Source organism: Balaenoptera acutorostrata, chromosome 8 (assembly GCF_949987535.1).
Source record: "Balaenoptera acutorostrata chromosome 8, mBalAcu1.1, whole genome shotgun sequence".
NCBI classification, from domain to species: Eukaryota; Metazoa; Chordata; class Mammalia; order Artiodactyla; family Balaenopteridae; genus Balaenoptera; species Balaenoptera acutorostrata.
This window is the reverse complement of record NC_080071.1, coordinates 26,540,633-26,566,534: the sequence shown is the minus strand read 5'-3', so window position 1 is coordinate 26,566,534 and position 25,902 is coordinate 26,540,633. Positions and strand designations below refer to the sequence as shown.

Here is a 25,902-nt window from a genome sequence, read left to right as displayed (position 1 = left end):
GCACCTTGGGTTTTTATTTTATTTTATTTTGTTTTCAATAGCCATCTCTCCGTAGAATGTGTATATAAATACCGGAAATCATAATCTAATTTTTAAGGAGTTTATGCTCATATTATTTAAGAATGACCCGAATTGTCTTTTTATTAATTACCTTTTGAAAATCTGCAGTTAGGAAGTAATGTACATGTAGGATTTAGGAATATCAGTCAGAAAATTATATTTTAAGAAATGTAATTATTTTATTTACCTTCTAAAGCCAAATATTCTTAGGCAGAAGTTCTGTTGTTTTTTTTTTAACTGTACTTTTGTCTTTAATTCAAGAAGTAATTCTCTTTTTTTTTAATTTTATTTATTTATTTATTTTTGGCTGTGTTGGGTCTTCGTTTCTGTGCGAGGGCTTTCTCTAGTTGCGGCAAGTGGGGGCCGCTCTTCATCGCGGTGCGCGGGCCTCTCACTATCGCGGCCTCTCTTGTTGCGGAGCACAGGCTCCAGACGCGCAGGCTCAGTAATTGTGGCTCACGGGCCTAGTTGCTCTGCGGCATGTGGGATCTTCCCAGACCAGGGCTCGAACCCGTGTCCCCTGAATTGGCAGGCAGATTCTCAACCACTGCGCCACCTGGGAAGCCCTCTCTGTTGTTTTAGTTTCACTTTATTTTGAGGGTCTTTCCTTGTTATGAGTGCACAATGCCCACCTGTTTGACCCCTGGCCCTGCATGGCCTCACTCACCTTGGCCGACCCTCGGGCAGGCCTGATGGCCACCAGGACGCCCACACAGACACCACGGTCAGCACACGCTGACCTGATGCGTGAGGCGTGGGGCGAGGCCTGAAGAGAGGAGGGGAGGGGAAGCGAGGAGGAGGAGCAGGGCCAGGGCTCCCGCAGGCTCCAAACCAGGGAGCAGGGCTTCCCCAGGCCTCACACTTCTTTGCCCTTGTGTGGCAATGTCCACCAGCGCCTGTGTGGCCATCAAGAGATATGCTGGCCTCTGTGTGGTGACAGCCTTCAGAAGGGTGAGAAGACCCTTGACCCTCTCATCTGGAGAGCAGCGAAAGGGGCAGGTCAGCATGAGAGGGTCTTCTGAGGCTTATTTGAAATCAGACACCCCAGGTGTGTGAGGTCCCACCTAGAATGACTGTGAGCCTCAAGGTGTGTAAGCTTCCCCCTAGTTTGCTAAGATGATCTAAAATAATGTTTACTGTTCCAAGTTAGAGAAGAGAGAGCGAGAGAACGGGTCTGTGCGGCCCCTTGTGCAGGTCGGCTGGTCTGAAGATGAAGTCTGCCGTGTTACTGATCAGGCCAGACACACTCGTGTCAGCGCATCACCTGGGTCTCTCTTGTGCAGAAAACAGCATGGTGTTTTTACTCTGCTTGTGTTCTCTCACAGTATGCTGTTAGAAGGTTAATTGATAAGATTAAAGTAGCCTTAATCACAAAGATGTTTAGTGTTTAAAAAAATTCCCCAGCAAGTATTGGAACTTCTAAAATACGTGTATCATTTGTACAGGGTTAATCTTGGAAATTATACTTGAAAACTTTATTCTACTCTTCATTTTAAGTTGGAAATCGTTTTTGACAAAATGTGTTTTGTACCATTGGAAAAGAAAAATGGTAATTTATGTTCTTAAAAAAAAAAAATTTAAATCCAAATCCACCTGACCCCAGAGCTCATTATTTGTTTCCATTTGAGCTTGCTGTATTCCGTATGTTTTTCCTTAGTCGAGAGAAAGTTCCTTCACAGTGGAAATTAAGTTCATTATTGTTCTAGTTGTCCCTTATTGATAATATTAATCACAGTTTTATCTATAGCCAGCAAATAATCACATTAAATGAAAGAAGCAGGTAGGAGCCAAATGGGGATAAAGATCTGGTTTATGCATTACTAGATAACATTAACACTTGCTGAAGAGATGCTATCGACCGCAGTGGACTAACTTCAAAACTGTTGGCTTCCATTGCAAACTCTAGACACACACCAGGAAATGTGGTTGGTTTCAGTTCTCAGGGAAATGAACTTTGACGGCGCCAACAGAAGAATCTAAAACAAAAAGAAACCTAGAGTAGTTCTTATTTGGGGGTTTCTTCAGAAGAAAATTAGCCTCTCTTTGTACAAAAGAAATACTCCTGAAGAGTTGTATGTTAATATGTTTGATTTTGAAAAATCATTTGAAAACCATTTCCTGTTACAGGTTACTTATTGTGAATTATTCTTTAAAATTAAAAAAAAAGGAAAGTGGTCATCCTATAATTTAATCACTTTGTAATAACAGATTAGTCTTTACTTGATTCATATTTAATAATATTTCAATATGACTACTATGTACTGTGTTTTCCCCCTATGTCTGTATTCATAATGACAGTTTTGATTTGTTTCTCCCAGTTTGTTATTTTTTTGCTTTCTTCATCTTCTTTTTCTTTTCTTCTTCTTGTTTTTTTCTTTCTCAAATTCTCTGGTAGCCTTGGTTCTTTATAAGTTAACAAAGTATTATTCTTGTCTACTGTTACACTCATCTCCTCCTTTCTTCTACTTGCCTCTCAGGAAGTTCAGTTGGTAAATAGTAGCTGAAACTTACCGCATAAGCTACACTGCAGGAAAAATAAACCCTCTTTAAGTAATTTCTTTAACTCTTCTAGACCATTAGAAGCTAATTAGGTTTTCTGCAACAAAAGTTACCTATACCACTCCTTTTAGATCTATGTTGTCCAACACAGTAGCAACCAGCCACATATGACTTTTTTTTATTTTATGATTTTTTATTGAAGTATAGTTAATTGACAATGTTGTGTTAGTTGCAAATGTTAATTTACAGTGTTGTTTACAGCAAAGTGATTCAGTTATACATATAAATGTATATATATAAATATATATATAGTCTCTTTCAGATTTTTTTCCATTATAGGTTATTACAAGATATTGAGTATAGTTCCCTGTGCTATACAGTAGGTCGTTGTTGTTTACCTATTTTATATATAGTAGTGTGTATATATGTTAATCCCAAACTCCTAATTTATCTCCCCCCACATGTGACTATTTAAATTAGGTAAAATTAAGTAGAATTAAAAATTAATTAACTCGAGCCATAATTTTAAATGCTCAGTAGCCACATGTGTATAGTGGTCACCATATTGCACAGCACAGATGTAGAACATTTCCATCAGCACAGAAAGCAATTGTAAGGGAGCAAAATTTGCCATGCCAAAATGTGTCTCTTTGGCAGGTGGATTATTTTGAGCTGAAAACAATCAAGAAAAGACTCAGGAAGTACCTTTGACCTTCTTCCTCACTGCCTAAAAGAATTCAGATAGAGGGACGTTCCTGGAATAGAGCAATCACCAGAGATACCTGCAAAGAATATGTGCTAGGTGTGGTGGAGAAACTTGGCAAGGGCTAGAGATCAGGGTCCACTAAATGTCCCATGTCTCCACATGGCCCAGCAGACATTTCTTTACCAAACATTTACTTTTCCATCTTCATGTGAATTGCCTTCCTCCCCTTCAAAGTCCCAAACCACTACCCCCAACATCCTTGTTTGTCTTTAGCTAAAGATGGTATTTAAGGTGAGGGCTTTGGCCATTTTGGCGAGTTACTCAGTTCCCCTGGGTCTCTCCCATGTATACCTGTCATTAAACTTCTGTTTGATTTTCTCCTGTTAATCTGTCTCATGTCAATTTAACTCTTAGAGCAGCCAGAAGAACTTAGAATAGCGGAAAATGTCTTCCTCCCCAACACGCTATTGTATGCTGCTATTCTAGATTATCATACAGAATAAAAAATATTTGACCTCTTTGTTTTGTCTTTTTCTCTGCAGCACTTCCAGTGGTCATAACACTGATTGCCACATTGGTAGTGTTCAGCAAATATTTGTTGAAAATTGAATGATTTGAATGACTTTCCAGCAGGAAGAATGAAATTTTAGTTATAAACTATTTATGGAAATTTCAGCTTAAAAATTAAGTTCAAATCCAAAAAAGGTTTCATGTAGAAAATATTGTATAATTATGTAAAGTTCAGAACGCTTTAAATTGGGCTAAATCTTTTTGAAATAATTTTCTGTATTTGGTTCCAGTCTTTATCGACAATAGACTATCATATTTAAAAGTCAATTTACTTCTCTTTCCATAGCAGTAACTATAATTCTTAAGTTGGATTCATTTTTCTTTTCCCAGACATAACTATTATTCTTTTTTTTTTTTTTTTTTTTTTTTTTAAAGTTTTTACTTGATTTTATTTATTTATTTATTTATTTTTGACTGTGTTGGGTCTTCGGTTCGTGCGAGGGCTTTCTCCAGTTGCGGCAAGCGGGGGCCACTCTTCATCGCGGTGCGGGGACCGCTCTTCATCGCGGTGCGCGGGCCTTTCTCTATCGCGGCCCCTCCCGTCGCGGGGCACAGGCTCCAGACGCGCAGGCTCAGCAATTGTGGCTCACGGGCCCAGCTGCTCCGCGGCATGTGGGATCTTCCCAGACCAGGGCTCGAACCCGTGTCCCCTGCATTAGCAGGCAGACTCCCAACCACTGCGCCACCAGGGAAGCCCCATAACTATTATTCTTAAGTTGGTTTGAATCATTCCTGTTCATGCTTTTATACTTATACTATGCACTTATGTATTGGCAATAGTATTAGTATTGATTAGTATGTTTGTAAAATATACATAAATAATCACTATGGTAAAAAAAATGTACATTCTCTAATATAACTCACTATTTTTCCCTCAATATTGTATTCAGTATATTTCCATTTTGATAAAATTAGCACTGGGTGACTTTTTAATTGCTCTACAGCATACATTCTGATGGTTTAGAGATTTAGAAATGTAATTGTTTGCTTATAAGCTTTGAGTACCTTAAACTTTACTAGATATTGCCAAGATCTTCTCCAAACTGTTTTACAGTTTACAATTCCCTCCATAATAACTGTATCTTGTCCTAGCAACTTCTCAACATTGCTATTATTGAATTAGGTGTAAAATTTTTTTTTAATGTATTTCATTTGAGTTTTTCTAATTATGAAGGAGGGTGAGCAACATACAGCATATTTGTTGGCCATTCTCATTTCCTTTTCTGTCAATTATCTATTGTCTATTGTTCATTGGAATATCTTTTTATTATGATATGCAGTAGCATTTAATATACACTGGATAATAACCCTTTCTTGGTTATATGCAAGAAACATTTCATCTCCCAATTTTTAGCTTTTATTTTTTAACTTTGAATATGGATTATTTTATTATACAGACATTTTATATTAATATTTACCTTCCATTGATTTTATCAGGTTTATCAATTTTTACCTTTATGGTTTTTGCCTTTATAGGTTTAAAACAATCTCTCCTCCATCGATATTATGTTTTATTCTTTGAAATTAAATATTAATTTGGAGAGAATTGACATCTACATGATATTGAGTCTTCCCATTCATAACTATGGATATGGTATATCTCTCCATTTGTTTGTCTTTCAATAAAATTATGTCATGCCATTAATATTATGCATATCTTTAAAAATATTTAGTGTTTTTGTTGTCACTGCCATTTAAAAAACATTTTAACTGGTTCTTTTTTGTATACATCAACCCTATTAATTTTTGTATATTGAGCTTGTATCCAGTGAAGTTGCTGAATGCTCTTATTAATTTCCAATAGCTTGTCAGTAGATTCCCCTGAATTTTCTGTGTACATAATTATATTGTGTCCAAATAATTTATCACTTTCCAATGATTACATATCTTATCACTCAGTCTTATTTTATTGCATTAGCTAGGAGTTCCAATAGTATATTCTGAAAGCAGTGATAGTGGACATCCTCCTCTAGTTTCTGCCTTTAATTTTAATATTTCTAACTTTTCACTTTTAAATATGTCACTTGCTATAGGTTTTGGTATATATTCCTTATTAGGTTAAGGAAGTTCTACTTTAATAATAGCGTGGTTAGCATGCTTGTCAAAACAAATACTGGATTGTACGCTTTTCTACCTGTTTTGAAATGGTCAGTCATAAGCTTTTTTCTCCATTAATCTGTTAATGTGATGACTTATACTAACAGATTTTTCTATTACTGAACTACTCTTGCACTTATTGGAAAAAACTCTTCTTAGACATGATTTTTTTCTTAAACATTGCTTGATTGCATTTGATAATATTTCACTTTCTATTTCAGCATCTATATTCTAAAGTCAGAGCAGTCTGTAACTTCATTTTCTCACCCACATTGAGTATCAAGATTTCATAAAATATACCAAGAAACTTTCTCTTTTCTTTTTTCTGTGGAACCATTTTTCTGGAACTCAATCCCAGGCTAATTTACAAAAGGTTGGAAAACCATATTCAATGTCTCTTTCCTTCTCTTTATCTAGATTTGGACACACATTTTTTCCTATCTGTAACATGTTTTTGGTATTTTCCATCTTGTAAAATCAGCATCATTAGCTGAACACAGAAAATCCAAAATCATCGTAGGTACTATTTCACACTCCATCTTATCTAGGAATATCAAGGAACCATATGGACCAGGAAAAACCTTTTAAACTTAAATGAAAGAAGAAAAATAAAAATAAAACTCCTACCTTTCCATTACTAATATAAGAGTTAAAAAGTAGGGCACCACCACAATCTGTACTGAAAGGAAAAATGAATATTATTCACCTGGAAATACCCTACCAGGGAAAGTAGATCATTTAAAACATATTAGAAAGTTAAAAATCTTCAAGCTTCTACAATTGTTAGTGCTGCCTTTTCTCAAAAAAGTGTTTAAGGACTGTGGACAAAATTTGTATTTTTCCACATTAACATTGGAATTTGACAGGTATGCTGCTGTCGGTAATGTTCACTGCAATGAGTAGTGGAAGCAGCAGGTGGCAGCAGCTCCCACTCGACAAACTATGGGATTCTGAGCAAGCATTGTAACAGCAGGAGGCCTCCCTTGCATTGCTCCCTAGTTCGTGTCTGTAATGTTCATTTCAAATATGGAAAGAAGTAATATAATGCATAAATCCCACTAACTTTGACAAAACAGATGAGACATTTTTGTGTCTACACTGAGAATGAATAACAAACTTAGGAAATAGATGGATTTATACCTAGTGCCTTTATGCTTTCTAGGACCCTTCTTCCCTGTCCCCCTCTTCTATCTTATGCCTTTTTTGGGTCTCACTGAAGCCTTTCCTTTTCAGGGAAGCTGGCCATACTTTCGGACATTTGCTACCTTCTATTAAATGACACTATAATAATAACAATGTTAATACATAAGCTGATAATACTAGTGACCATTTATTGAATACTTACTGTATGCTAGGCTCTCTTCCAAAGTTTTACTTTTTTTCTTATTTAATTTACACAATAACTCAGTGAATTTGGTACTATTATTATTATCCTCATTTTATAGATATCAAAACTGAAGCATAGAAAGGTTAAGTACTTTGCCTAAGATCACATAGCTAATAAGTGGATGGGGCCAGAAGATCACACAGCCTGTCTGACCTTGGAGCCTGTGCAGAGACGTATTCAAGCTATTTAAAGTGCATATATTTCTAAAACCTCTTTGAGAAGTGTATATACAGGTGGGAATTTGAGGCAACTGGCAGTTCAGTAAGGAAGAGACGGACAGACCAAAGAGACGGATCTCAACTTCTTTACTTACTGTTTGTGGAAGCTTGACCAGATATGTCACCTCCCAGAGCTTGACTTTCCTAGTGCATTAAATGGTGATAATAATACTTAAGTGTTATTGTAAAGATTGAGATAGCATAGGATAGTTCCTAGAACATAGTTAAGTACCTTTTCAATTAATATTAGTTCAAGCCTACCTTTCTCAATAAAGTGTAGTGCCAACTGTGAATTTCCCATGGGTAGGATGAACCTGGAAGAGTTAAAGGGAAATAAAGGGCAGCATTGATTAACTGAGGAAGAACTTTGCATTATTAATGTTTGAATCTCCCTCAACAAGTATCTCAAATGATGAGTGCATAACAAATGTTTGTTGTTAAATTGATAAGTAGATAAAGTCACAGAGTTAAGTGGTCCATTTTAAATATGTAAAACTAGAGTCTCTCCAAGTCATTGGCATGCATTTTCAAGGACTGAGGTTAACAGTAACATTGGTATTCCTGGGAAATTTATTTACAATTTAAAAAAGATGAATGGGAGCCCCTTATTAATTTCTGACTTAAAGATGTTCAATTTATAGTGTGACATCATTTCTTGTTTTCTTTTATGCTTATGCTTGCATTTGTTTAATCATTCGTCAAATTAACTGATTTCTAGACCAAAAACAGAAGATGCCTGGACATTTGCAAAGCCCAGTGCTATTCAGGCTGTTGGTGTAATGTCGTTTGGTGAGTAGTTTCCAAGGCCCTTTCTCAATATGGAGTCTTCTGTACCATGAAAAAGTGCTGTGTTTCATATTTGTGTCTGGAGAGCAGATGTCCTAAGTTTTAGACTTCCCATTAGCAGCATATGATCCAGTTTGTGCCAACATAAAATTAGGCTCAGACTTTTCTCACTCATCACCAGAATTTGCTTCAATTTGGACAAGTCTCTTCCTCATGCAGAAAACTCATTTAAGTCTTCTTGTTTCTTAACTTGAAAATCTAGCAAGTGTTATGGACTTCTTCAAAACCTTGCACACAAAGTATTGTGAATTGGCCCTCTAAAGTTACTCTGTTATATCCCAGATGGGAAAGGAAGCTCTGGACTGAAAATATGGTGTTGTTTAGATTTCCTTTAAGATTGGAAAGGCCACTGGGAAATGGGAGAGAAAGTTGGACAGGCCTGGTATATATCAAGAGTGACATGAGGAGAATATAAGCCTAATGGCAAATGAAATTTCTCATTCCTACAGCTGTTAGAAAGAAAGATTATTTCTGACATATTTAGTAAATTAGTATATTTGAACTTCAGTTCATTAGTATTTCAAAGTAGCATACATCTCTGAATTTTCAGAAGGAAAGGGAGAACTATGGTGCTTGCTTTAATAATGCTTTTTTTTTTCTTGTATTGCAGCATTTATTTGCCACCATAACTGCTTCTTAGTTTATGGTTCTTTGGAAGAACCCACAGTAGCTAAGTGGTCTCGCATCATCCATGTGTCCACCTTGATTTCTGTATTTATCAGTATTCTCTTTGCTACATGTGGATACTTGACATTTACTGGCTACACCCAAGGTAAAATGAAAAATTCAGTATTAGCATATTTTGGTGTTCATATGGAGTGGTGCTGTCACTTCTCATTTTAAGTACAATTATACCCAATGTTCTACTTCAGAGTAGAACCCATTCTCTCCTCTACCTTCCTGCCTCTCCTAGTTTTCCTAATTTTCTCCTTTTTAAACTGCTAAGCTTCTTCTGTAGTCCATTCTCCCTCCTTCCATGGTATCACTTCAAAGCACATGAATTCCAGCTTCCCTCTGTACTAGTCCAATGCAGTTTCACTTTCAGGGACACCAATATCCTCCCACTCTTCAAAGCTAACAGTCTTCTTCTTGGTTCTGATTTTCATGGACCTCTCTGAATCACTTAACAGTTCTGTACATTCTTTCTTTCCTCCCGCAGAGAAAAGAGCACTACCATACCATCATTCACTCCCTTAATATTTTTTTCTCTCTGAGTGATTCATCTTTGCTTTCTCCTACCTCCTCTCCCTCTCTCCCCCCAACCGCCATTAACTGGCTCAAGCAAGTTGGCTTTATTTTCTCTCAACAAATTCTTGGAGATTTTCATTGTTTTAACTCTAGTCCAGAACTTTCTTTTCATCTCCAGCCTCTTGCCTGCAGGACATTTCTACTTAGTTGTTTCACTCTTGCCTTAAACACAAAATACATCTTTCCCACAAAACCAGGGCTTTCCCTCCTCACCCCAACTCTCATCCCAGGACCCCACACTGAATTCACTTTTCTTTTCTTCTGTTCATCCAGGCCCAACAACTGAATGATCATCTCTTCTACATCCTTGACCCTTACGTTCACTCATCTCTGTAGTGTGAGAGTTAGGGTATTCTGACAGCCTGCTAAATACTGTGATTCATGCATTTCACAGCTTTTGCAGGTCTGTTATCTCATTTGACCTTCAGACAACCCTAGGAAGGTAAGTGGAATAACTAGTTTTACCCCCTGCCTAGAACACAAAGAGGCGGAGTAACTTGCCCAAGCTGGCTGCTGACAAAGTAGAAAACACATCTCCTAACTTTCAGTCCCATTTTCTTTCCATTCCATCTTGTCGTCTACCCCATTTTGGTTACATCTGGCCCATTAAAAACTGTCTCTTAGCCTCTAGTTCTGCTTAGCTTACTTTTCGGATGACACTGAAGTACTCTTGGGTGGGTGGTACATTGTTCCAAATGCAGGTTACAGGTGACTATGATTAAAGGGAGAGATTTCTCAAGAAATAAAGAAGATGGCTTCATAAAAGAGTGATTAATAACATAATCCCAGTGCCTTCAAAAATATAATACCTGTGTGTGCCATTGGAGTGCAGTAATGAAGTGACCTTGAAAATCTTGATAAAAATTGTTTCAAAACATTGCCATGTATCACTATTGCTACATAGTTTGCAAAGACAAATAGCCTGTAGGCTCCAGTCTGCACAGGACCTTGGTTTTAAATGCCTTTTCTGTAAGACATAAACCCTTTTTCTTAGTCACACCTTCCCGGTGTTTTTATCGTTAGTAATTGTTCAGATATAATTAAGTCTTTATATAACAAAGCTGACAGGTTGGTTTTGGTTTTGGTTGTCTTTTGTTTTTTTCTTTCTTTTCTAGCTATAATTCCCTAAAATACACTTAGACTCAAGCTAGAATAAGCTGACGTTGTTTCTTCAGGCCATTTTGCCTTAGGCAAATCTAGTCTTGTTTGTGCACACTGCATGCTTCTTTTCCCTTTCATTACATAAACTCCAGCTTGTGAGGCAGTGAGAACTCTACATTGTTCTTGAATTTCCCAGTGACTTTTGAAAAGGTGCAGGGCCTGTTTTTTAGTGGAGGTTAGTGAACAGGGAGCTTTGGTCCTTTTTTCTCAGAGTGTTGGAACCCTTTCAATCAACCTTGGATGAACCTCTGCCACTACTGCTTTGTGATTTAATCTCCTTCTGCCCAAAAGGAACACTAAAAAGTAATGTACATTTACTCCAATTAACAGGGGGAGGGGAAAAGAGTCACTTAAAGTAAGTCTTGGGAAGAGGCAGGTCATTTAGTCTTTTAATGAAAAAAAAAGTACAGAAGTATTATTATTTAGTTTTCTTTGTAAACAGTGTGGTAGTGTGTGACTTTTATCTAATTTTCTATTCAGTCTAATTGAAAAATGTGACCAACATTTTAAAATGTAAGCATGTTATATTTAGGAAATAAACAGTCTCAAATATTCTTTGTTTCTATATTGGGAAACTTTTTGCTGACATTATCTGTGCCCTCATTAGATCCCTGCATTTCCTCACAGGTGTCTAAGAAAATACAGTCTCTAAATAAGAATTGGTTCAATGTATATATGGTCCATCGTTTAGTTTGGAACTAATTAAATATAATACTCTGCCTGGGAAATAACCATATTTTCACAGTTTTGAATCAGTGCATTTACCTTGGGCTCATCAGATACCGTGGAAGATAATGTATGTTTGGAATTCCTTGCTGTGGCCCTGAGTTTGTGATTAAACTCTATAGCGTGATATACAGGAAATTCAGCTCCCTACATGTACTAGTCTACTGTTCCTTTCAGGATTGTCCTTGATCTAAGAATAACATTTCAAAAGGAAATTTGTTTATTTTAACAGACTTTTTTTTTTTTTTTTTTTTTTTTTAATAATGAAGTCACTTACTTACCAGAAACAAAGACCAGAAGCAAGTTTATAAAACCAGTGCACAAGAATTTAGGGAGTTGATTCTGGTGTAAGAAGACAATGGATAAAAGTATTTTTCAGAACTTGGTACAAATTTAAGGCTAATCTTCTAAAAACAAACACTGAGAGTAAGAAAAAAACTATTAGTGATGAATTTGCTTTCAAGTGGAACATGTGCTACTTTTAATACCCATCAGTAATTATACAGTTTTTGAATGCAAAATTTATGTTTAGATTTGGCAGTCTGTTCTATTAAATTAAATGACGTTTATGTAGCTTCACTTATATAATAAATATCCAATATCTCATTTATTAGATATTTATCTCAAATACCCAGTATCTATTAAATAAATCTATTTTATATTATTCTCTAGGAGACTTATTTGAAAATTATTGCAGAAATGATGACTTGGTAACATTTGGAAGGTTTTGTTATGGAGTCACTGTCATTTTGACGTACCCGATTGAATGCTTTGTGACCAGAGAGGTAAGCATGACTTCTTTCCACCACTTTACCTAGGTCATTTCTCTACTGCATTAATTTGGGGCGATTTATAAATCATTTGATTTTGCAAATTCCCAAGTGCATGACAAGTAATATAATGTATAAAATTTTCTCTTTTAACCAGTTTAAAGATAAATTTATATTCAGATGTTTACAAGATATTTTTTCAAAAGTTGGATTTGAAAATCATATTTGGTAGTTTAGTTTATATTAACGTAAGTATAAATATTAATACAACTGCATTCCAAAGTGAATGCCAGCCTTTATAATAGAGTCAAACCAAGATTTTATTTTACTCATTCTTACAAAGAAATTAAGTACTAAGGTTTAAAACATGTTTTACAAAATTGTTTTTTGGCTAAAATGTTTTATAAGTCAACATCTATTAAAGGCACCACAGGACAGATTTGATGAGTTTTATTAGTTTTAAAAAACTAAAATATTTTATTTTTCATGAAAACCCAAAATTCAATTTAAACCATTAGTTTTACAGATATATTTTATTTATATATTTATAAATTTATAAATGTTTATATTTATGTAAATATAAAATAAACATTTCTTTATTCATTCATAAATTTGTAAATATGTTTATTATGATAAATATATTTATCTATTTATACTTATATATCATATAAAATAATAGAGTATATTATTTACTTATATCTGTATATTGATATATTTCACTTATAAAGTCTACTCCAAGTTATGTTATATAGCCCACCTGAATTTGTAGAGGAAGATTAGGTAAAAGAGAACTAATTCTTTTTGTGTAAAATTGGATAATGTGGCTTGTCAGGAATCCCTTATACAGTAAGCTAAAAATCGGCTGTACCATTTAGCAGAAAAACATGATCCTGCTTCATAGTGGTTCTTTCAGGAATCACACTGAAAAGGCTTAGTCTTTTTTTTTTTTTTTTTTTTTTTTTTAAGGCTTAGTCTTAGGATCTGTTCCTAGAGGCTGTGTACACAGTGCACCATGTCAATGGGTCTAATGTGTGAAGCGAAATACCTACAGAGCTTCAAATACACTAACTAATGGGCAGGCTTCTAGAGGCACACCAGTGCTTACCTTATGCCAATTCTGCAGATAGGGCACTGCACAAGGAAAAGGAATGAGGAAATGTTCAGTGCTATGTATATCCTTTGCAATTATCACTTGTCCTCACTTACAAATGTATAACTCATAGGCCAGCTCTCCTCAAATATAGGGAGCAGTAGACTGAACTTGATGAATATTTTTTAAATTGAAGAGCCTTTAAAATTTTTACCAACTATTGTTGGATGCCGGAAATGGTTTTATTTTAGTTTCTGCCCAGTACTTTAGGTTCAAATCTGATCTCTAGATCAGCAATAATAAATGGTGCATTCTCATGTGGTTTCTGGTGAACTGCTCGTGGTCTGTCAGAGTCACTCCACCTGTATAGCTTATGTCTTCAGTACTTCGAACTTGTGTTTCCTTTCTAGCTGCCATGACAGGAAGACAGAACTGAACCAAGATCTCTGCCATGGTAGCAAATACTAGGCAGAGGAACTTTGTATATACCTCACCCATTCACTTCCTTTTTCTTTTTCTCCTTTCTGCACACACACACACACACACACACACACACACACACACAAATATACAGTTGGCCTAAATATAATCAAAGCTGTTTCTATTCACAGGTAAAGTAGCCAGCCAAGTACAAGGGTGCCACAAAGCCAGTCTGTGCCTAATAAATACTCTCACTAGCCTGCCCCACTCAGTGATCTTCATCTATAAGAATGAACTTCAAATTAGATAATATTTGGAAGGACATTACCAATTGTAAAACCATAAATGAGTAAGAGTGATTAGTATCCCCATTTAATTATTAACAGAGTTATGGCAGTATCCAGTCAATGGGGGACTGTTACTCAACTAGGAATGCTACTTATCACAGTCATTAAGGTCTCCCAGCATATGACCCTCTCCCACCATTTCCAATACTTGTCTCGTGGTTCTTTTGCATAGAGCTACCACCCTATTCAGGCTGTCTCCTCCTTGTCCCCCATACGTATCTTTACTGTTCTTACCTCTTTGCTCTTTTTCACACTGTTGCCTTGGTCTCTAATTCTGTTCTAAATCCCATCCATGTTTCAAGTCCTGCCTCAAGCCAAGGTAGGACAAGCACATTTCAGGAATACTGTAAAGCTGATTACTCTCAGGGAGACAGATCTAGATAACTAAAGCACTGTCTAGTTCTGAATTGTATTTGATCTTTTTAATCTGTCAAAAATTGATCACTATTTGTTTCATTAGATTGGTTGGATCTCTCCAATTAGGATGTTAATTTCTGAGAATAGGAATCATCTCCTAGACATTTTCTCTTAGCAAGTCATAACAAACTGTGGGACACAGTAAATAAGTAACTGTTGATCGATTTCCTGATCTGAGTATCAATGGAAAATGGTAATCAACTCTTCTCCATTTTTGTTGAGGAAAGGTGAGATAAAATAGACTTGGCTTGTATCAAATAGGATTTAGATTATATGAAATTAATTTCCTGTTAGTAAAGGATATTACACACCCATTATTATTAAAGGATATTGTGCTAACCCCTTCCTTAGAGGTCATTCAAATAATCTAAATAGCATCTGTAGTTTGTGTAAGTGGTAACCTTGTTGGACTCAAGGAGGAAGGATAAGGTAACTTCCCAAGGTCTCTCTTACACTTGAGAAATATATTTATTCACACATTAGTATGCCATGTTCTGTGTCTGGAATGTAATCCACTGCCTGTCTAATAGTTCAACAAAGAATACTTGTTATTGATATGTGTGTGTGTCTATGTGTAAATACTTTGGAAACGATAGAACATTCATTCATATGGCTTTGGCTTAAGATTTGATTGATTGCCTAATTGGTAGTATTTTATACAGTCCTAACTACTATAATATAAAATACTCTCTTAATAAGTCCTGCACAACTCTGAGACTCCCTCTCTAAATAATCTGTTTATATTTGACAGGTAATTGCCAATGTGTTTTTTGGTGGGACTCTTTCGTCAGTTTTCCACATTATCATAACAGTGGTTATCATTACTGTGGCCACACTTGTGTCATTGCTGATTGATTGCCTTGGAATAGTTTTAGAGCTCAATGTAAGTACATTTAAAGATTCTAAGAATCCCTTTTAAAATAATGTTTACATTTAACATGAGATGTATTTTCCCTTAACAAAGGTGTCACTTTCTAAAGTGGAATGAAAATGTGTTTGTTATATTATAGTAAATATTTATAAAGATGATATTGTGTACTTTATAGGACTATATTTTTAGAGCAGTGGTTCTCCAATGGGGGAAATATTGCCCTTCCCTCTCCATCTGCAGGGGACATTTAGAAATGTCTAGAGACATTTTTAGTTGCCACAACTGGATAAGCTGGTGCTAGTGGTATCTAGTGGGTAGAGGACAGGAATGTGGCTAAACATCCCACAATGTGCAGGGTAACCCCTACTACAAAGAATTATCCAATCCAAAATGTCAGTCGTGCTGAAATTAAGATATTGGTTTAAAGGACTTTTTTCGTATTCTATTTTCTGTACAACATACATGTTACTGAAAATAACAATAAATTAAATGGATCTGGAAAGTCCTATGCAGAGTGAAGATAGGTCTAGAGAGACTAATTAAAATATGTAATGAAGAGACTTATATCCACACCCCACATTCACTTACCCTGGCGCAAGTTCTTCTTTTTTTCTTTGAAGTATTTTTTTCTCCCTCTAGGCTTTCCTTTGTAATCTCTACTGCTGCTTCCCAAATCTAGGTCCTCATCATATCACATCTGAATTAGTACTGGCGTTTTGCTTCAACTAGCATATATTTAAGCTCTGCTTCCAATTTATCACCATCCTGCTTAAAAATCTCCACTTTCCTACCAACAAGCATAAAATCTGTTGCCTTTATGATCTGACCCCAAACCTTCTATGGAAAGTTATTTACCATTAACTTCCCAGAATCTGCCCTCAGCTCTAGTCGATCTTATTTTTGACCTATGAGTAAGCCATATTAATTCTTTCTTTTATCCTTTGGCTTATGTTTATTCTTTCCTGTAATTATTATTTTCCTTTCCTTTCTGTGCAAATATTACAAAGATTTAAAATTTAGTGCAGCTTCTAACTTGCTTATTTGTTGATCAGATATATATTGAATAATTACAGTTGACCCTGAACAACATGGGTTTGAACTGCACAGGTCCACTTGTGTACAGATTTTTTTTCAATAAATATGTACTACATGAACCTCAGTTGGTTGAATCTGCAGATATGGAGGAACCAAGTATGTGGAGGGCTGACTATAAGTTATACACGGATTTTCAACTGCTCAGAAACCCCCTAACCCTTACATTATTCAGGGGTCAAGTATACTGTATTCCACACAACAGAGATACAAGGATGGGAGGAAATCAGAAAGGATCCATGCTATCATGGAGCTTACAGTCTCACAAATAAAAGTTCAGCTGCTATACAGGCAAAGAAGAAAAGAAAGAGGTATAAGTGGACTCCTAAAAGACATTTTTGAGAAAAGATTGACAGAATTTGGTAACCAATTCAACTGGGAGGACAGGGGGATAGAGGGACACATCAAGAATGACTTCTTGGGATCCAGCAATTCCTCTTCTGGGTATTTATCCAAAGAAAAACACTAATTTGAAAATATTTATGCACACTGAAGTACATGGCAGCATTATTTACAGTAGCCAAGATATGGAAACAACCTAAGTGTCCATCAATAGATGAATGAATAAAGAAGATGTGGTATATACATACAATGGAATACTACTTGGGCAAAACAAAATGAAATCATAGTTGGATCCAGAGTGTATTATGCTAAGTGAAATAAGTCACACAGAAAAAGACAAATACTGTATTATCTTAACTTATATGTGGAATCTAAGAAAGATTAAAAAAAAAACAAAACAAAAACAGGCTCATAGATACGGAGAACAAATGAGTGGTTGCCAGAGGGGAGGGGGGAGGGGGGTGAAATAGGTCAAGGAGATTAAGAGATACAAACTTCCAGTTATAGAATAAATAAGCCATGTGTATGTAATATACAGCATAAGGAATATCGTCTATAGTACTGTAATAACTTTGTATGGGGACAGATGATTTACTAGACTCATTGTGGTGATCATTTTATAATGTATGTAAATGTCAAATCACTATGTAGTAGACCTAAAACTAACATAATATTGTATGTCAACTATATGTCAGTTTTTAAAAGTGACCAAAAAAAAAAAGAATGACTCCTTGGTTCTACTTTGTGGAAGTAGGATAATGATGGCATTTGGCAAAACATGAATAGAAGTGAATCTACCACTTTAGAGTCTTTCATCTTCCCCTTCTACAGTTCTAATGAAATTTCTACTCAAATCACACCACTTAGCATTTATCAATCATGCCCCCACAGGGAGGACAAGCTTTTACAGATGGAATCCCAAGTCATCATTTACTCACTCCACTGAGAGTTAAGGGGAAGGTGAAGGTGTATTATTGTCAGTGCCCAAGACACTATTCCCTCCAGGTGCCATTTGGATTTGAAGGTCCAGGCAAAGGTGGTGGAAGATTCAGTCAGGAACACACTATTGGGAATTTTCCTGCATCAGAGTATGTGGCAAGAAGGGAGTAGGCAGCTCCCCCAAAACCACACGGGACTAGGGAAACATCTATTCCACTAGCAATGGAAAGAAGGCTCATAGGAGAGATGGACCATTATCAAAGGTACATTTTACCTACGTCCTAATTTTGCACAGGCCAAAGGCTGGTAGGTTCACTCAAAATCATTTCATGTTCCAACCTTGGTCTACGTGAAGGGATGACTGCTACCTAAATGTGCTAACTTGATTTATGTATTATCTTGTATCATGTGTTGTTTGGACTGTCCATAAGCTTGCCTTGCCTACCTAAGTGCAAGTTCTTTGGAGACAAGAATGGTACTTAGCTGCCTTCTCCATCTTCCACAGTATATAGCACAGTGCTAAGAACACAGTACTCCAGTTACTGCATGGGCGATTGCCCTTGGGAGCACAGTTGAGGAACTATTTCTACAAATGCCCCTGGACATAAGAGACATTCTTAGTGTAGCACCACGAAATTAAGTGTTACAGAAAATTGTTGGGGTTGACAGTAATGGTAACCCTCTAATTATGCTGAGGACATGATCGGCATGACTCCCAGCTCTGTTATTTCTTATTTTGTGAAATGTCTCATTTGAGTTTGCATGTTTGTTTGTTTGTTAGAACATTGTAGGATTGTCATATGAGAGAAAATGTCTTTATCAGGTGCCTTGCCACTCACTATTTTGATAGCCTAAGAATGTTTTGTTCCCTTTAAGTTAAGCAAGCATACACATATTGCTTATTTTTCAGGAATGATATATTTTTGTAAATTTGACCATTACTTTTTGTTAACTGTGAATCTCCCTCACACTCACACAATAAAATTATAAGCACATAATCACATTAAATATTCCCTGTTATGCTTATGTTGAAATTTTTTGTGGTTAAGACAGAATTCTGGTGTTATAGTCAAAGAATAATATTTGGTGAATATCTGTTATAAAGTCAAGATCTGAGCTGGCTTGGAGGACTGTTTTTAAAAATTTAAAACATGATTCTAGATCCTTAGATTTTTTAAAAACCTGGTTATATAAACATTCATAAAAAACAGAGTGTTAAAGTGTCATGATCTAATAACTCAGTTACACTAGTTTTAAAGCACTTTGTAGGAATTCATAAAATCTAAGATTTCCATTCTCTTCCAAACCACTTGAGTGCATATTTTTCCAGTCAACAAAAGTCTTTTGGTTAGCACAATATCATAGTCAGGTCTTTGTTCAACTCCATTTTGTGTGGGCATTTGTCATGTTTCATAAAGCCAGATCAAGCATCATTTCTGTCAGTAATACAAGCCAGGTCACGCAACACTTTAGAAGTAACTAAAGCATGTGGTGCTCCCCTTCTGAACAACAGTGTGAGCTAACATGTAGGGAGTATTTACTCTGTGCCAAGTGTTTTGCATGCATTATCCTCTTAATCTGTATTAATTGTATAGATAAAGAAACTGAGGCACAGAGTGATCGGAGTGATTAAATAGGTCACACTAGTTTTTTTTTTCTTAATTAAAGTATAGTTGATTTATAATAGATTACTTTCAGGTGTACAACATAGTGATTCAATATTTTTATAGATTATACTCCATTTAAAGTTAATATAGAATAATGGCTATATTTTCCTATGCTGTACAATATATCCTTGTAGCTTATCTATCTTATACATAATAGTTTATATCTCTTCATCCCCTTCCCCTATCCTGCCCTTCCCACCTTCACTCCTCCCCACTGGTAACCACTAGTTTGTTCTCTATATCTGTGAGTCTGTTTCTTTTTTGTAATAGTCACTACTTTGTTTTATTTTTTACATTCCACATATAAGTGACAATATACGGTATTTGTCTTTCTCTGATTTATTTCACTAAGCATAATACTCTCTAGGTCCATCCATGTTATTGCAAATGGCAGAATTTCATTCTTTTTTATGGCTGAGTAATATTTCTCTGTGTGTGTGTGTATGTGTATGGATACCACACCTTCTTTATCCATTCATCTGTTAATGAACACTTAAATAGGTCACACTAGTTTTAAGTGGTAGAATCAAGAATAAGTAGAGGGCTTCCCTGGTGGTGCAGTGGTTAAGAATCCACCTGCCAATGCAGGAGACATGGGTTCGATCCCTGGCCCGGGAAGATCCCACATGCTGCAGAGCAACTAAGCCCGTGTGCCACAACTACTGAGCCTGTGCTCTAGAGCCCGCGAGCCGCAACTCCTGAGCCCATGTGCCACAACTACTGAGCCTATGTGCCAGAACTACTGAAGCCCACGGGCCTAGAGCCCGTGTTCTGCAACAACAGAAGCCACAATGAGAAGCCCACGCACCACAACAAAGAGTAGCCCCCACTCGCCACAACTAGAGAAAGCCTGCTCACAGCAACAAAGACCTAATACAGCCAAAAATAAAAACAAATAAATAAATTTATAAAAAAAAAAGAATAAGTAGAATATGGACCTTTACAAATGAGATGTGTAATAGAATCAGACCTTCAATTTGCAAAGTTAAGGGAATGCTGTTACTTAGTATAACTAAAATAATACAGAATAAATTATTCAGGGTTATATTAGTTATTTAATAAAAAGCAAAACCCCATTTAGAACTTAGCTTCCCTTTTATTTTATTGTTTTCATGGCAGCAGACAACGACATATTTTCCAAGGCAAATGCACCCTCAATTTTAAAGGATTCATTTTAGAAACAAATAAAATAAATGTAGGTTCCATCCTTGGTAATAAGAATCCAGCATCTTGGCACTGATGGTGCTCTTAGAGAGAAGAGGCATCTGCAGTAATTGGGTCCTATGGGTTTCTACGTGCAGCAGAGCAAAGAGAAGAGACGAAGCAGCTGGTGCTTGTGGTCGGAGTAACCAGCCCAACAAGCACTTTGTGCAGCTTACAGTGGGAGGAGGACAGCAAACCAGTTACCCAGCAAGAGCCCACATACAGGGTGAGGGAGCCGTAGTCCAAGCTGCCAAAGACCTCTGAGGTAGAGGGTTTTTTTTGTTTTTTTTTTAAATTTATTTTATTTTATTTATTTTCTTTTTGGCTGTGTTGGGTCTTTGTTGCTGCGCTTGGGCTTTTCTCTAGCTGCTGCGAGCGGGCGATACTCTTTGTTGTGGTGCGCGGGCTTCTCACTGAGGTGGCTTCCCTTGTTGTGGAGCACAGGCTCTAGGCGCGTGGGCTTCAGTAGCTGTGGCACACGGGCTCAGTAGTTGTAGCTCGCGGGCTCTAGAGCGCAGGCTCAGTAGTTGTGGCTCACGGGCTTAGTTGCTCCACGACATGTGGGATCTTCCCAGACCAGGACTCGAACCTGTACCCCCTGCACTGGCAAGCAGATTCTTAGCCACTGCGCCACCAGGGAAGCCCCTAGAGTTTCTTTTTAAGGTATAGGAACACATTTCACGAGTTCAAATTGATTACAAAGTAGAAATCTTAAATATGTATAAGCATTCTTTTTTTTAAAAATATTTATTTATTTATTTTTGGCTATGTTGGGTCTTCTGTGCGAGGGCTTTCTTTAGTTGCGGCGAGTGGGGGCCACTCTTCATCACGGTGCGCGGGCCTCTCACTGTCGTGGCCTCTCTTGTTGCGGAGCACAAGCTCCAGACGCGCAGGCTCAGTAGCTGTGGCTCACGGGCCTAGTCGCCCCGCGGCATGTGGGATCCTCCCAGACCAGGGCTCGAACCCGTGTCCCCTGCATTGGCAGGCAGATTCTCAACCACTGAGCCACCAGGGAAGCCCCAGCATTCTTTTATTTAGTTTTCAGCTTCCTTGCATCAAATGAGAGGTTTCTATTCAGGTAGGAGAATTCAGATACTTTTCCAATCTGTATTGCCAGTAAAAATCTTCAGCACTTTCTGTTATTTCCCTCTTGCAAACTGCAAAATGTGCTGGCATCTGTGGTGTTATTATCAAAGGATAGTGCTTTCTCCCCCACTTTATAATTAAGGCTATATTTTCTTGTCTCTTTGATAAACTGTTATGGTATTTATGTCCTGTCAAGAAATTTCAAAAATTATCCTGAAGCCAGTGGTGTAACCTCAGGCAAGGCTGTATTAGATAGATCAAATTAGCTGGACTCATTTATAGGGAATAGAGCAGATGGAACTGTCCTATCATTTTACTGATGATCTGAGGTCCTAACAACAATCTCTAGCAAGACGGAGCTCTCAAATATTAGGAAAGTAACTGCTATCAAGACAAGATACTCAACTGGACTTCTTCCAGTACAGACATCAGCTATACAGTTTTCCCACTAATTGCTACTTTCTCAACCCTTAAAAATTATGGCATAAACAGAACACCCATTACTTTGCACTGCCCAGCAAGTTAGGTTTGGAAGAGTCCCAAAATGCTGACTGATGACAGCTTCTTAGCAGCAGCTGGTGGCAGTTTTCATCCTGATAGCACTTTCACACTCCACAGTTCCAGATGAAGTAGCTTCACATGTTTGTTCCTATGAAGAGAAGAGACTCTCTCTCTTTCTCTCCACACACACACACACACACACACACATATAATTGTTTTCAAAAATTATTTCATAGAAATCAAAGGATTATTATTATGAGCACAGATTGAGTTCTACAGTATTTTTTATAACTTGAAAAACATTTTCAGTTTCAAGTGACATGATGGAGCCTAAGGAATCCATAATTCATTTAACTCTGGCCATATGAAAACTAATCCTTTATATGCTGTGTACCATTGTAGGTATTCATTTGTATTCATGTGCTATAAATAGCAAAATTATATTGTCCATATATTTTAAATTAGAATATGGTACCTCTTAGAATTTTCTCATTCTTATATCTTTGTAGAAATATTTTCCATGAAGTGTGGTCCCTTCTATTCTTCCCCAGATTTTTAGATGCTGCCTGGCTAGTCTGACTTCATAATGTGTCCCCCTCAATTGATATTTCTCCAGACTTTTGCTGTTTTTGTAAAAACTAAAAAAGTTACATTTTTGAAATCATAGTTGTATATTTCTTGTATGAGAGTAGTAATTAGTGTAAAATACAGTAAACTTAGTAAATGGTGATACTGAGAAAAATCTTTCTTTTAAAACTATTTTTAAGGTCTAATCTGTTCTTTTACATAATCCAATTTCAAAATCAGTTTTCTATGATTTTTCCCTAGGGACAATCTACCAAAATAATGTGTCAGAAGCTTTCAAACCATAGTGATAGGCATATAGGGTTTCATTATACTATCCTTTCTACTTTTCTGTATATTTACAATTTTCCATAATAACTTTTTCAGGTATGGAAAATATATATATATTTTTTAATTTATTTTTAGCTGTGTTGGGTCTTCGTTTCTGTGCGAGGGCTTTCTCTAGTTGCGGTGAGCGGGGGCCACTCTTCACTGCGGTGCGTGGGCCTCTCACTATCGCGGCCTCTCTTGTTGCGGAGCACAGGCTCCAGACGCGCAGGCTCAGTAGTTGTGGCTCACGGGCCCAGTTGCTCCGCGGCATGTGGGATCTTCCCAGACCAGGGCTCAAACCCATGTCCCCTGCATTGGCAGGCAGATTCTCAACCACTGCGCCACCAGGGAAGCCCGAAAATATATTTTTTATGGAAAGCTTCTTTTGTATTCTAAACTGTATCATATTTGTTATTGTATGTTTTAAAAATTTTCTGTTTTATGGTTTAAGAAAATATCATTTGTCATATGTCATTTGTCACATCATATAAATATATTTTGTTAATAATATGTGCTATGTTTTGTTTAATATATAATTAATTTTTAACATAATTAGAAAAAATATTACCTAAAATGCATTAAATTTTAACATTACTTCATTCGCAGAGCTACTAGTGCAGATTTGGCCTCTTCAAGGGGAAAGTCTCTTTCCTTTGAAGTCAGTAACTCTTGGTCTTTTTATAATAGACAACACCACTTCCCATAATTTTCAATCTAACATTCCTCCTCAGGTTGGACTTATCCATAAGCCAATGTGGGGGAAGGGTGAATGAGTCATAGTTATTTAGTTCTGCTGTCAATTTTCTAGGGTAATTAATGTGTTTAGTTTTACTTGAAAGAGGATTTAGAAATGCTACTTCATGCTAAGTACCCTTAGGGGTACAGTTTTCCTTTCTCATACAGACAGGCACCTACTTTCATACAAAGTCAAGGAAAGAGGAGAGATAAGACGTTACGCCCTATATACACCTCTCAATAGTCCCCTTTTGTACACAGCTGACAAACGGACCTCTCAGCTTTGAATGGCATAATAGATAACCAGCAATTTGAAATGAAGAGTATAAGGAAATATGATGTGACTGAAAATATGGGAACTTTTAAGAGTTTGCCAGGAGTCAGTCTTACCATCTGCTTTATTTTATATTATTTTCTGATTATTATTTAAGCCTGATATACTATTATATTATTTTACTTTTCTCATTTGTAAATATACCATCAGTAAGGGAAAAACCTATTCCTAAGTCTTTCTTGGAATTATTTTTCTTTCCTCTGTTTGATTTAACTGAACCTATCAAACTTTTAACATACATGATGACAAATACATTTTGTAAATGTTTTTTAAAAACTGTCCAAGGAGTGCTCCACTCAGTAACATTATCTTATTTCTTGTTTTGAATACACAGGGTGTGCTCTGTGCAGCTCCCCTAATTTTTATCATCCCATCAGCATGTTATCTGAAACTGTCTGAAGAACCGAGGACACACTCAGATAAGATTATGTCCTGTGTCATGCTTCCCATTGGTGCTGTGGTGATGGCTGTTGGATTTGTCATGGCCGTCACCAATCCTCAAGACTGCACCCACGGGCAGGAAATGTTCTACTGCTTTCCCGACAATTTCTCCCTCACAAACATCTCAATTTCTCGTTTTCAACTGACAACACAACTTTCCATTTTAAACGTCAGCATCTTTCAGTGAGTTGCGCGCTTTAAAAAATAGGTATTTTTCATAGACTTCTAAACTGCACAGTAACATTCACACATGTTTTAGTCTCTATATTATAAAATTATTACTTTGGCATTTATCAAGACTTGGTTTTTCTTTACTCTTTAGTCCAGTATAAAAGATAAAAAGGAGGGAATTCCCTGGCGGTCCAGTGATTAGGACTCCACGCTTTCACTGCCGAGGGCCCTAGTTGGGGAACTAAGATCCCGCAAGCCACACAGTGTGGGAAAAAAAAAAAAAAAAGATAAAAAGGAAAAGAAAGTTGAATGTATTTTATCTTAAACTGGGACAAAATAAATGTTTTGTTCTAATGACTGGGCTACACTAATCTTAAATGCAGGAGGAGCAGTGAAGCCTGTGGCGTCTGTTGCCACCCTCTCAAAGCAGTATTCTCTTATTTAATATGTGAGCCAATATATTGTGCTGTAAAATGAGTAGATGATTGTAGGTTGCAATTTTGTGTATGTGTCCTTTATGAGAAAAATACATTTTTTTGTCTTAAAAGAAGGACTCAAAGGGAAGGAAAACTCAAGACTGTTAAAGAGACTAGATATCCCAAGAGCAAAGTGAAGCTGTCCATTATGATTTCAGCAGCATCCCTTGTTTAGAGGAAAGTGAATCCCTGGAGAAATGAGTAAAGTCCTTCACATGTTACAAAGCGTGACTAATAGACTGGGTATACAGAGCAAGGTGTGTGAGGAAGCAAAATTACCTCGCAGTTTTGATCCTGTGGGAATATGATGGTAGTGCCATTAAATGAATTATAAAATGGGGGAAAACCACAAGTTGTTCTGAGGCACAAGCTTAAAGAGATCAGTTCTGCATCAGTTTTGGACCCTTTGAATGTGAAGTGCTGGCAGGAATAAACAACTGGAAGCTGAACTTTCAGACTAGAGCCTTGAAAGAAGAATCAGGGCACAAAAGAGGCAATCTCACTACTCTGGGGGGTCCTCAGAGAGATTCTTGGGCGCTCTCGTTGACTAGATTCTCCAGAAGCAGACAGTAAGATGGAGTTTGGCAT

The 25,902-nt window shown here is 36.8% G+C and overlaps 1 protein-coding gene across 1 annotated transcript in view; it reads left to right on the top strand.

Annotated features, from left to right (window-relative positions):
- The window catches only part of SLC38A11 (solute carrier family 38 member 11), a 51,859-nt gene extending 27,005 nt beyond the window's left edge, over positions 1-24,854 (top strand). Inside the window, exons 8-12 of the mRNA XM_007183201.2 lie at positions 8,256-8,326; positions 8,994-9,155; positions 12,191-12,303; positions 15,314-15,445; positions 24,561-24,854. Coding sequence (XP_007183263.1) covers positions 8,256-8,326; positions 8,994-9,155; positions 12,191-12,303; positions 15,314-15,445; positions 24,561-24,854 — 772 coding nt within the window. The remainder of the gene's footprint in view (positions 1-8,255; positions 8,327-8,993; positions 9,156-12,190; positions 12,304-15,313; positions 15,446-24,560) is intronic.
- The last annotated feature ends 1,048 nt before the right edge of the window (positions 24,855-25,902 follow it).